We start from the raw sequence: 13,604 nt of genomic DNA on the forward strand, positions 1-13,604 counted from the left end.
GTTATCTCAAAGGATTAACCAATAACTGTAGTAAAGTAAAGCTTATTGCTCTTTAAAAAACTATATATTACCAACAATATCTTGTGCTGCTAAGAGGTTTTTGTATGATAATAAATAAAATTGTTTTATAAATACTGCTAATTTTATGTTTATCGCCCTTTTAAAATGTCTTTTTGCGTAGGCTTTATAATTACAGAATATGCTACTACAATAGTACATGTATAAAGTTTGTTAATAATGAACATGCATACACTGGCTATGTATGCTGAACATTTCTACTGATGGAGTGCAAAATTAAAGAAAATAGATTGGAAATAGCTGTCTAGTTGAATTAACAAATGATTATAAAGCCTCTGTAGTCCGACAGTGCCTGGCACAATACAAGACTCACAGGAAGTGTTCAAAACTTACTGTGACTCTCTGACCACCTCTGAATGAAAAATGTGGTAATTTATATATGTTTTGTGTGTATATATACTTCTCCCTCAAAATATGCATTTCATTTGGCGAGTAATTCTTCTGCCGGAGTATATTTGCGTAGAAAACCATGACCATAGAAGCAGTAGTGCATAGTGGTTGCAGTTTCTGAATTTGGACCACCTGAGTCTAACCTTGGCCTTATAATTTATTAACTATGTGACCTTGAATAGACTACTTCTCTGTGTCCCAGTTTCCTTGTATGCAACGGGGCCTACCTCATGGCTTTGTGGTGAAGATAAATGAGTTAATATGTGTGAAGTCCCTTGACCTATGTTTGACATATGGAAAGTGCTCACTTTAGGCTACTTGCCAGATATATACATATCTATCTATCTATTTATATACATACACACACAGTTACACACACACACACACACACTGGATATGTGTATATTTTGTGTAATTTCATTTACATTTCCTGTTCTCATTATGTATTTATTTATATATATTTATATTGAATAATAAGAATCTGTTATTAACAATATTAATAACCCACACTTATTTGGCATGACTAAATATTATATATTTAAATATATTATACATAAATATATATATATATATAAACTAAAGACTAAATAAACTAGGCATTTGTTTAAGCACTTTACACGGATTATCTTGCTCATCTTTGGAAAAATATATAACATAACATACTTTTGTTATTCCCATTTTACAGATAGAAAACTGAGGTCCAGAAAAGTTAAGTAACTCACTTAAGTTCACACAGCTGGCATATGATAGAGTCAGGAAGTCTGGCTTTTTCTACTTCCCCACTGATTTAATAATATTATTTACTATCAGGAGTAATAGTTCATAATCTCTTTATTTGCCTGGTGCTTAGTATTTTATAAAATACTTTCATATACATTGAGATTCATAACCAGACTGTGAAGTGAGTGGGGCAGGATTATTATCCTCACTACTATAGGAGAGAAAACTGGTACAACTGAAACCATGGGTGTCCTTTGGAGGAAGTGTTTCTGTGTTACAAACAGCCTGGGTGCCTCTGTACCCAGGGAGTCATTTGCCATGAATGTACTGAGTCCTTATAACATGTCAAACTCGGACAGGGGTGCTAGCGATATGAGCCACAGTCCTCCCCAGAAGCATCACAGCCTAGTGGGAGACCAAGGTATGGAAACCAAGAATCACAGCACACAATGTAGTCTCTAAGGGAGATATGAAAAGAGTGCTTACGGAGCACAGAAGGAGGGACCATCTGTGCTGGGGAGGTCTTAGAAAAGGCAAGGGTGGGGCCTTTCCTGGAAGAAAGAATGCGTGTGTGCGAGTGTGAACCCATGTTTGTGACCATGACCATGTGTCTAGGTGGATCTGAGTGTGTACCTGTTTACATGGTCTTACTCATGGGTTAATTTATGCACATGCAGCCTGTTAAGTGTGAAAGCAGAAAGCCTGAACGTAAAAGAAAGTGTGCTTGGATTCACACACGCCATAGCGGAATCTGCCCTGCCCTGGATGGTCTCCCCATTTCTCCTTCCTCCCCCTAACACCGGGGTAACCAGGTGCTTGCCACTCTACCAGTTGCCTCGTGAGCTATGGTGATTAGACCCACCAGGTTTTCAATCTGTCGGTCTGAATGTGTAGTGGTCTAATAGAGCCCACCATCTTGTGTAATTGGGGGTGAAGAGTACAAGTACCTGTGGGTGTATATCTGTTTGTATGCTTCTGGCTATGTGTGAATGCTTAGCGTTGACTGCTCCTAGCCAGACTGGGAAAACCTCCCCTCTCCCTTCATCTTCACTATCTTGGGAGTTCATACACTCACCTGTTTCCATTGCCATCCAAATGTGGCTGGCTTCTGCCTTCACTTAAATGTCCTGGGGTATGTAAATATACTTCTGTGCCAGGACTGGACAGAGGCAAGACTGGAAAATGCTGGTGCCCATTATCTGTGGAGGCACTCCGTGCTCTCCCCCATTCTGGTCCAGGACTCTCCCACGGGATGACAAATGTGTGCAAAGGCAAACAGGAATGGTGACAGCCATGAGGAAACCAGAGTGTCACTCCTAGGGGCGAGCTGGTCAACCCTCTCCCCTGATGATAAAACCCATTTTTAAGGCAAAATTGATCAAGGAGGGAAAGCGAGGACTTTTCTCTCCACAAGTGCTACCTCAGGGACTGAGGAGGTTGGGGGGTAAGGCTGCAATACTCTTTATTTCTTTTAAACTTGCACAATCAAAAAAGCTAAAGTGATTACAAATAATATGCAATTGATGGTGACTAACAGTATCTCTATAAAGTGGCCCAATAGTTGAACTAGATTTTCCCTTTTGTCATAAGGCATATAAATTCAGGGCTGTGGGGTCATGTAAGGCAAAGGTATTATGTGCTGGAATACACTGATGATTTGTGAGTGTTTATGTCCTGGCCCAATGCACTGCCACACAGCTAAATATTTGCATGTTAAGATAAGCAAGAATGAACTGCAATAAAACACATGTAGCATGCCATATTTTAAGTTTAATGAATGAGTGGGTGAAGAGAATAACAAACATATTCAGAAAAGTAGAATGGTCTCATATATTGATCCTTGAAATTACAATACCTGGATTCTGTTCTCAATTTCAGCAATGACTTAATCTATTGAAAGATTCTTATCATATATGGGAAAATTAGTCCAGTGGCAGGATATCTCTCAAAAATATGAATATGCTTAATCAAGCCTTGTTGAAGTGTCTTTTAAAATGTAAATGATTACAAATAAATGTTAGCTGTTGCATATCTGAATATATTTATTGTAGCACCATACATAGTATATATTTCCATGTTCTGGACACAAGCATTATCCTAAACTTTAAGGGAAGATATTGGTTTTATAATGTGCCAGGAGAATTTTTCCATAGTCAATATGTTGTTTATTTGCACTTAAATATTGCATCAATAATCTGAAAAAGAGAAATAACCTGATTATGGCTAGAGATTCTGATTAGAGGCTAAGGTTTCTATCATGGACTGCTTTCAACTGTTATATTTTATGGCACAGCTTCAGTGGGAATCTGATCTGCTAAAATATTTGGGCTGTGAAAACTCCCACACTGTGACAGATGTCAAGTCCAATTAAGTGACTCATGTCCAGGTTTCTGTCCAATAGGATTTCCCATTAAATATCAATTTAGGGAAAAAAATTCCATCCCCCTTCTTAAGCCTTTATCTCTTCCACCATCTCCAGGCTGAATCAATTGGTACCAGGAGAGCCAAGAAGCCACACACTCATCTCTGCCTCTTTGCTCTGGCTCTCCCACCCTCTCGCGTCTTTCTCCGCTTCCCTGTCACTGTTACTCCGGGAGACGTTCACTTTTCACCAACCTTTCTCCAAACATCTCCAAGCCACTGACTATATATATTTTGCTACAAGGTAAAGAAAGGAGGGGGTGGGGGTGGGAGATGTAACCAAGCCTTGAAAGACTTTGAAACTGGAAATATGTGTCTGTTTATACAACATACAAGTAAATGAGGGAAGAGGAAGAGGCAAGCTAAGCCCCGAGTTACAGTATTGTGTTCCTGAGAACTGGGGAGACATCAGCTGAACAAAGCCTTATCTCAAAAAAAAAAAAAAAAAATTACTTCTGAGCAAGATTGCATCTCTGCCTTGCACTTCCCAGTTTCTGCTCAGTCGTATTAAGGGAAGGAAAGGCGTTCTACGGGAGCGGAATCTTATCTTAACCATCTTTCTTATTGATTCTTCCGCTATTAGAAAGTGGAGGAATCAGCCCTTTGATGTGATTGTGTTTATCTCTGCATCTCTTTTGTTATTTATAGAGACCTAGAAGAGGAAAAGAGGCACGAGACTTTTCAACACATCGTTTTAAAAAAAATCAACAACGAATTTCCCGAAATGTTTGAGAACAATTAAAAGGAAAAGCCGTTTCTGATCTATCAACTAAGTGAACAATCATTCATATCGTCCACATCCTGAGATATTATCGTCCCTCGCTGTGGACACCAGCGAGATGACAGCTGCTTTTTCATTTTTGAATGTAATAAATATTTGCTGCTTCTAATATATTTCGGAATTTCTCCCTGCTATTCCCTGGGATTTTAACTCTAAAAGATTGGAGAAAAGATTATCGAAAAGGTTTTTACAAGGTAAGCCTCCTTTAAATGATTTTTTTTCCAGCTTGGAACTAAGTTAGATGATTCATATCGCATTTATAGATGTGTTTCAGTGAATGGCTGAAAAAAACAAAATGCATACACGACATGCTATTTACGAATATTTTAAAAAGATATCTGGAGAAGAATTTATCATGCTTCGAGGGCAAGCCGGGAACTTTTTATCCGAACTACAACTATGTTGTGATTTATTGTGATTTTCCATTACTCGCCTATTTATTTATACCCTTTCAAGGCGAAGGTGTAGCTGCAAGTTGTTCTACTTATAAACGTATCCGTGAAAAGCCCACAGGGAGTCACATGTATTTCACTTGGAGCGTTTGTTTTTATTTTGCCTTAGAGGACTTGTTTTCCTCACAGGGAAATGAAAGCTGCCTTGGAGCCAAATTCGCTCCTAAGCAAGTGCGGTGCTGGGAGCGGAGAGCACAGCCCCCGCTTTTGTCTAGGAGCAAACGCTGCCGCACGTCGCCGACTCGATCTCTCTTCCAGCGAGCATCCCTCCAGCGGCACACTAGGGCCCGGGGCTCGCAGCCTGGTCCTCCCTCCCGGTGCCCGCGATCGGTGCGCTTAGCCCCCGCAGGTGCCTCCCCGCCTGCCGGACCCTTTCTCGAAGCCCGAATTTCCTCGAAGCCCCACGGCTGGGAGCGGCCCCCTCCCCGGATGGGCGCGATCGGGGCTGGTCCTCCAGGCGTCCGGGAGGAGCCGGGCAAGGAGGCCTTTCTAGGATCGCATCCTTAGAGAAAGGCTGAGGACGGGCTAGCTCGGCCTCGGCCAGGCCGCCCGGGGACAGCTGAGGGCTCCCGACTCCGGGCCCCAGAGCACCAAACTTTGCGGGCGGGGATGCAGCTCGGGCCGGGGCAGCAGGCGCGGCGCCCGCCTTTCCCCGGCCCTTCCCTTCCCTCCCCAGCCTCTCCTTCCGCAGCCACCCGGCCGCCGACCTATTCCCGGGAGGTGGTCGGCAGACTGCAGGAGCATTGTCTTATCCCACGTCGCCGTGTCCCTAGGTCCCCGATGTGTGTGGCTGTCTGCGTGACAGATGGTGCTTCGGGAGCCTGCGAGGGCATGAGAGTCCATTTGCTGTTGAAAGGAGCCTCCACGTTTGTTTAGTCATCTATTATTTCGGAGAAGCGCGAGGGGTACGGGGAAGCCTTCCCGCTCCGGGACGCCTGCTCTCCGTCCGCGCTCGGGGCTGGGTTCCTCTGGAGTCCCGGCCGCCCCGCGCCCCAGACCCGCGCGCAGCCCGCGGGCACCCAGTTCTCCGGCTGCTTCGCCCCAGGCCCTCGGGGCGGGAAGCGCGCTCCGCGTCTCCCCGCCCCCCCCGCAAACCCCAGATGGATTCGTCGTCCGGATTCATTCGTTTGTCAGGGTCGGAGAAGAAGTAAGGGAGGCGGAATGGCCGAGTTGTATTTAGCCGAAGGAAGCACAAAACCCAGGAGCGGCCTCGCAGGCCTGCGGTCGTTCCCCGGAGCAGGCCCGCAGGCCGATGTGGGTGTCCTGCAGGCCTCGGTGTCTGGTCCAGGATGCGGCCTGGGCCAAGGAGAGGCCTCGCTGGCTCCTGAGCCGGGCGGTGGCACAGGGCTCGGCTCGCGGGCCTGCCTGCCTCGGCGCGCTCCCTCCCCGCGGGGTCCGCTCCTCGGAGCTCGCCGTCCTGCCTTGGGGAGGCGGCCCGGGCCGCGCGGAGGCCCGGCAGGCTAGGCCCTCGCCCGCTCTCGCTCCTATCCAAAGAAGACCCCCATTCCTTTTATTGATCGCTTTTCTGACTCCCCCTCAGTTTCCAAAATGATGCTGAGTCCAGACCAAGCCGCCGACTCGGACCACCCCAGTTCGGCGCCCTCGGACCCGGAGTCGCTGGGTGGCGCGGACGCCAAGGTGCTGGGCAGCGTGTCGGACCTGGAGCCGGTGGAAGAGGCCGAAGGCGACGGCAAGGGCGGCAGCCGGGCCGCGCTCTACCCGCACCCGCAGCAGCTGAGCCGCGAGGAGAAGCGCCGCCGCCGGCGAGCCACGGCCAAGTACCGCTCGGCCCACGCCACCCGCGAGCGCATCCGCGTGGAGGCCTTCAACCTGGCCTTCGCCGAGCTCCGCAAACTGCTGCCCACGCTGCCCCCGGACAAGAAGCTGTCCAAGATCGAGATCCTGCGCCTGGCCATCTGCTACATCTCCTATCTCAACCACGTCCTGGATGTGTAGGGCCGGGGTCGCGGCGCGGGGCCGCCTGGCCGGGAGTGGGTGAAACGCGGCCAACCCGGGCGGCCGCCGCGGCGATGGAGGAGGAAGCGGTGGCGCAGCGGGACGGCCGCCGCCACGACCTTGGACCGGGTAGGAGGCTCGCACCGTGTTCTCTCCGGTCGGCAGGGCGACTCTGGAAGGTTTCCGACTCCAGAAGGGTGGGGTTGTCTGGCGAGCCCTGGGGCTTGTAGGGAGCATTTTCCAGGCAAGGCGAACCTCCTGGAGGCACCGAGATGAGTGGCCTCCAGGCCTCCCCTCCACGTGTTAGGATCCCTTTAGGGGTTGTTGCTTTAGCTCACTGGAGACTGAGTTCTCCTACATTCATCTCCCACAGATCTTCATGTTTTGAAAGAATGAGGGCAGAAGCTCAGAGTCTGGGCTTCTAACTTTAGACTATCTGGATTTTTTCTAACTGACAAATCACCAAACATCATGAGGGGAGGGGAGGGAATCTCCTCCAGGGCAGAGATTCAAGACACAGAAAGGTGGAACAGGAAACTTTCTGATCCGTTGTGAAAAGAAAGATTATATTAGAATCCAAGTAAAACAGACAAGCCTAGAACATATGGTAAGGTTAAAAAGATACATTGAGAACAAACAGATATTGTGGGAAGATTTGAGTTTGGTGAGATTTTTAAACCCCAAGGTCTGACGCTAATGTAGACAGGAATATCCATATTTAAATGGAAAATTTAATATCTGATTGCTTTTTCAGGCGAAGTGCCCCTTTATATATCCAAAAGCATCTATTTGTGACCTTAAATATGTGGACCCATAGGTGCAGTTAGAAAAGACAAGCTATTTTTATTTATGTTAGAACGAGTAGAGTATTTTTTTCAAGACACTTATTTTTCAGAGTGGTGATAATTTTACTTTGGACACTCTGTGCCAATTTATTTATAGTCAAGTGTTTACACTTTCTCCTGTGGAATAATTATGTCTAACTTTTTACGTGTTTGTTGAGATTATACTGTGGTCTTTCTTTTTGCTCTAATTATATTGCACTTGTATAACAAATTTCCCACATCTCCCTGTTTCTAAGCATATTTTATATATTAAGATGTTTGTTCCTGAAAGGTTCTTTTGTTGTGAGATCAGCAACACTAGCACTTCACTGTTATAGTTTTTTAAAAAAAGTAAGTGTTGTTATCCTTATCTGTAGTTATGTCTGAAAAGTACTTTGCAAACCGTTTATAAGGAGAGTAGCTTCTTTGTGTGTGTGTGATGTTTGTGTGTGGGATGATTTTAGGAAATTAAGTTATTTTCCTAAAAAAAAAAAAAAGAATTCAGAACTACTTTCCTCTGTGACAACCAAAAAGAAAAGTCTATAACCTGAAAATGTTTCATGTTCTCAGCTGTGAAACTCTTAAAACAAGGAGTGTATTTTAGAGACAAGGGAAAAAAAAAAAAACCACATCTGCTATCCAAAGAATTTAGTCTTTTTCAGGGTTTTTTTGTGTCTCTGTTGCTTTATATAATGCAATATTTTGTAGTGAAAATAGATATAATCTGGTTTCTATCTGACGAGTTTTTCATATCTCATGAATGGTGCGCTGTTTTGCATATAAATAAAGGTATCAAATAAAGTCATCTCCTTTATTTTAAGCATACTGTCTAAAAATAATGAACATACTGGCTGAGCAAGAAATATCTTAATGGACTCAATTCCTCAGAAAGGAGCTAAAATTAGAAAACAGCAAAAACAAAACCAAATCTTGACATGTACTGAGATATTTGATGCTCTTCCTAAAGTTGGATGCTGATCAGTCTATAAATAGATGCCCCACATATGATGGTGACAGAAATCATGTTTCTCTCAATGAAGAAAAAAGATTATCAGTGTTTATATAAAAACATTGCTTGAATCATAGATTCTTTTGCTTGAAAAGCAAATTCAGTAACTAACCCAATCTCTTCAAATTAGAGTTGGGAAACTGGGGTCCAAAGAGTTTATATGCCCTGCACTAAGTCCCATAGCTACTTAATGAAAATGAGAAGACCCCAAGATGATGACTCTAAGTCCTCATGGCACTTATTAAGAACAAGGTGCATTTCACTATTGTACTATAGCACTCGGACATCTCATCAGGACATAGATTTAGGACATGATATCTGAGAGGAAGAAAAGACAACTAAACCCTGGACCAACCTGGAGATATGAAGAATGTTATCTACAAAAGCCTATACTTAATATAAAAATGTGGAGTACTCTGTCTATAAGCAGAAGACACGAATAACTTAAAGACTATCTATATGTGTATATGTACACACACATAGAGAGAATATTATCAACTGTGAGTCCATATCACACCACATCTCTGGTTGCAAAGTAAAAAACGCAACTGTGTGGATGCTTGGTTTTATAGCTATAAAATATCTGGGATTCTGAGAATTTTTCACTTTTTCTTGTAGTCAGGTTCACAGATACCTGATCAGGGAGACTTCATTCTCTTCTTCAGCTGAGGAGAGCACTTCCTAGGACATGAAAAATAATGGTGGCTTCTTTGGCCTTGTATCTGGACCAAGTTGTGGTCCCTGCAGCAGTGGTTAGTTGCTTGGCCTGCACACACACTACCTTTGGACTGAGTGTTTGCAGGTCTCCCTTCCCACCTCAAGGAGTGTGGTGAGGTAGCTACTCCGCGTCCTAATAGCACTTCTCTGTTGTAGGGCAGAGAAATCGGCCCTGCTCCTTTGCCAAGGAAACGAAGTCAACATCTAGCCTCCCTTTTCTGGTTTATGAGCCCAACTTCCAACTGACCAACACAGTCCTCCCTCTGACACCTAGGAGGAGCCTATTAACTCCCCTCTCTAGACTAAGTCCCTTGCCCTTGGAGTTGGACGTAGGGCAGACGTGGACAAAGGGCAACATCCCTTCCCAGGTACACAGCCCACGGGATCTCAGGAGAGGATCTTTGCAATGTCACTTCAAATCTGAGGCCTGTGAGCAGCCCCCCAAAAGAAGGACAACACTGTGGCGCTCTGCTGGACCAGAGGGTGACTGGCTGCTCCCTAGCACGTGGCAGGGACTCTGAGTACTCAGCCATACGTAAGGGAGTAGAGTCTTCTCCGAATAATGATGATGGCGATCACTCAGTCTGACATTCAGCAAATAGTTATTGAGGACCTACTGTGTACCAGGCATTGTTCTAGGTGCTGAAAATAGAGCAACAGATGAGACAAAGTCTACTGGAGAAGAGCAGTACACTGACGACAATAAATAATAGTTAACTTCAGGTATTGCTCAAGGCTACGAAGAAAAATAAAGCAAGGTAAGGAAATAGAGAATGGCAGCCGAGGGTGCTGGTGGAGGGTATTATTTTAGATAGAGCTGTCAGGAAAGGCCTCTCTGAGGAGGAAACCTCTGAGTAGCCACCTAGCTCTGCCTAACCAGCAGCCTCCACAATTGCTGCCCCTCGTGCCCTTTCTTCTAGCATCCTGTTAACCTGACCTGTGCTCAGGCCACCAACACAGCTCTTGGGGATCACTCACCATTCCCCACTGGCAGCAGCCTCACCCTTCACCCCCAGCTTGCTCCCTCTGTAGGCAGACCTGGGACCACAGTTCCTCCAACTACTCCTCACCCCTTTTGCTCTCTGTCCCCACTGCCCAGCAACTCACCAGGGCATTGCTGCTCCCCAGAAAACTCAGCCCCACCTGGCCCAGCTGATAAGGACACCTGGGCTGCATATTTCTATGCCCAAATGTCCCCTCACATCTGCCACTGTTCGGAGACATCCAGAGAAAAGGGGCAAAGGCTCTGGGCAAGGGCTTTCCTGGTGGCGCAGTGGTTGAGAGTCCGCCTGCCGATCCAGGGGACGCGGGTTCGTTCGTGTCCCGGTCCGGGAAGATCCCACATGCCGCTGAGCGGCTGGGCCCCTGAGCCATGGCCGCTGAGCCTGCGCGTCTGGAGCCTGTGCTCCGCAACGGGAGAGGCCACAACAGTGAGAGGCCCGTGTACTGCAAAAAAAAAAGAAAAGCTCTGGGCAAAAAAACCCCAAACAAAAAACCCTTCCCTTGCACGGGGAAGACAACGGGAGGAGCAGCGGCAGAGGGCGTGGGTGGTGGGATGCAACAGGAAAGGAAGAGCAGCCTGAGGTCAGGGGAAATGGGTACAGAAAGAAATGAGGCTGAGTGGAGGTGGAGGGCTGGGGCCGGGAATGCCTGCTTCCCACATGAACCCTGTTCCTGGGGCTTCCTCCAGTGGCCCTGCCCCTTGAACAAGCATCGCCTGATGCTATGATGAGGTTAGTAGACAGAGCCGACCTCTGTAACACTGGGATTTATCCAGTTCCCATCGCTGCTGTCTGTTACTGGATGCCTGTCTTCCTCCCATGGAGGTTCAGGGCAGCAGGAGTTAGGGGAGTGGGGACAGCTAATGTGAACGTGTGCACAGCTGATACACTTTTTCTGGGCTTAGAAGGGCTATCTCATTCAGTACTGGTAGTGGTAGAAATATTAATAGCTAACATGTATTGAGTGTATACTATGTGCTTACCGAGTTAAGTGCTTTGCAGGCATGATCTCATTTAACTCACAACAACCCAATGCAGTAGGTACTTTTATCTCCATTTAACATATGAGGAGCTTGAGGCTTAGAGAAATAAAATAACTTGCCCAGGGTCACAAAGTCATGTTTGTCAGTTCATCAAAACCCCTGCTCTTACCCCTCATACTCCATGGCTTTCCTTTGCCAGAGGGACGGCGGGGCCGTGCACATACCCCCACCCTTAGCTCCCGTACCCCATCTCTCCACCCATGTGATCAGGGGAAGCTTCAGATCAGACATACCAAAGGAGTGCAGGATCTGCAGTGCACGCACCAGCTACCAAACCAAGGGGCCACGTGGAGGCTAAGACTGAGCCTCTGTTCCGCTTGCCGGGTCAAGCATGTGCCCTGACTTGGGGCTAAACTCTTGGGAAGACACTGCGGGCTAGTGGCAGTCCTGAATCAGCCCCTCCTGCAGGAGTCTGGCGCTGACACTGTCCATGGTACTACTCTTCACCACCACACGGGTGAGCCTGACTCCTCAGCCTCCCCCATCCACACGCCTCTGCACATCAAGGCCCATCCTCACACTGCCCACCATCCCTTGCCTGGACATTTTTCTTGACTCTTCAATGCCTATAAAAAAATAAAACTCCAATTCTTTCTCTGGGCACAGAAATCTTTCACAACCTTGTTTCAGATCCTCTCTAGCATCACCTTCAGCCACTTTCCCTGAAGTTAAGTGTTCCTGCCAAATTCAGATTTCCTCACTTCCCTGGAGATGCCTGTCCTTTATAACCTCTACTTGTTTTCTCTCTGCCTAGAATGCTCTCCTCCAACTTTATTTTGGCCCAGAAAATTCCAACGATGCCATTGTCACCCAACTCCAGTGTAACCACTTTACAAAACTTTCCTCAATTTCTTTGGGCAGCGTGAGCTGCTCTGCTCTCTGACTCCCAGGTACAATCGTCATTATGCCAGAACTTATCTTTCTCCCATCCCTGTGTTTGAGACCTAAAACTCTGCGGCCAGGTTCAGACCCTGGCTCCAACTTACTCTAAATGTATGACGTTGGGCTTCCCTGGTGGCGCAGTGGTTGAGAGTCCTCCTGCCGATGCAGAGGACACGGGTTCGTGCCCTGGTCCGGGAGGATCCCACATGCCACGGAGCAGCTAGACCCATGAGCCATGGCTGCTAAGCCTGCACGTCTGGAACCTGTGCTCCGCAACGGAAGAGGCCACAACAGTGAGAGGCCCGCGTACCACCAAAAAAAAAAAAAAAAAAAGTATGATGTTGAACATGTGACTGTATTTCCTTCCTTTTCAAATGTGTGGTATGGGACAATGCATGCACCCTTCTCAAATGCTGCTGTGAGGCTTCCATGGGATAAGGCAGAGTGTTTCCAGAGCAGGAAGAACATAGTAAGTGCTTGATAAATGTGAACGATTATTATTAACTTTGTATTTATAGTATGCATAGGAAGCTGTATGAGAGAAGCTAAAAATAATAATACATTCATAATTCATTTATGTATTCATGATTTGTGGTCTCTACCAACTGTATTCATCTGCATATGACACATGATTAACTCTACAGAAAGTCAGACGGTAATAATCCCTGTCCTATAAAACAGAAAACATCATAGGTAAGTAAATAGGAATCCACAGAATAGACCATAAACATACGCATCTAAAGTTATGTATGAGAATCCCACTCCACTCCATGTGGGAGGCCCGGCCAATGCCTCTTCTTTTATCATCTTGGTTTTTCCCATCGCACTTAATGCTGTGAACTCCGGATCTCCTACTAAGTAGCTGTGGCCTTACTTAATTCTGTGCCTCAGGTTTCTCACCTGTAAAATGGGGGGGTGATAGTAGTACCTACCCTGTAGCTTTATTAGGAGGATTAATTAAGTTAATTCACATAAATCACTTAGAACATATCCAGTGCACCTTCAGATCTCAATAGCATTTTCTGTATTAGCTCTTATGGCAGATAACTTTTTCAAAAGTTAAATAGTTAAATTATTTTTGAGGTAATGAAGAGAGAAATTGTTGAAATTTCCTAATGAAGTTTGCTAAGTATTTCTGGGTCAGGAGGGAGCTTCCTCATCTCCTTGCTAATCATTCCAGAAATATACCAAGAAAAGGGAAGAGTTCATAATGCCATTTGGATCATCGTGGATGGACCTAGAGATTATCATACTAAGTGAAGTCAGACAGAGAAAGACAAATACCATATGACATCACTTATATGTGGAATCTGAAGAAATGATACAAATG

At 45.9% G+C, this 13,604-nt stretch overlaps 1 protein-coding gene across 2 annotated transcripts; it reads left to right on the plus strand.

The window, feature by feature from the left end:
* Nucleotides 1–3,304: 3,304 nt before the first annotated feature.
* Nucleotides 3,305–8,129, plus strand: NHLH2 (nescient helix-loop-helix 2). 2 transcript variants are annotated; one of them, XM_004263236.3, is made up of 3 exons: nt 3,305–3,853; nt 4,258–4,584; nt 6,383–8,129. In XM_004263236.3, exon 3 carries the CDS (start codon nt 6,391–6,393, stop codon nt 6,796–6,798), a length of 408 nt encoding a protein of 135 aa, XP_004263284.1. In that variant the 5' UTR covers nt 3,305–3,853; nt 4,258–4,584; nt 6,383–6,390; the 3' UTR covers nt 6,799–8,129. The 2 variants fall into 2 exon arrangements, with proteins under 2 accessions (XP_004263284.1, XP_012389824.1); XM_012534370.3 differs by having other exon boundaries at nt 3,305–4,584.
* Nucleotides 8,130–13,604: the final 5,475 nt, after the last annotated feature.

The sequence above is a fragment of the Orcinus orca genome, chromosome 1 (genome assembly GCF_937001465.1).
Source record: "Orcinus orca chromosome 1, mOrcOrc1.1, whole genome shotgun sequence".
In the NCBI taxonomy this organism is placed as follows: domain Eukaryota; kingdom Metazoa; phylum Chordata; class Mammalia; order Artiodactyla; family Delphinidae; genus Orcinus; species Orcinus orca.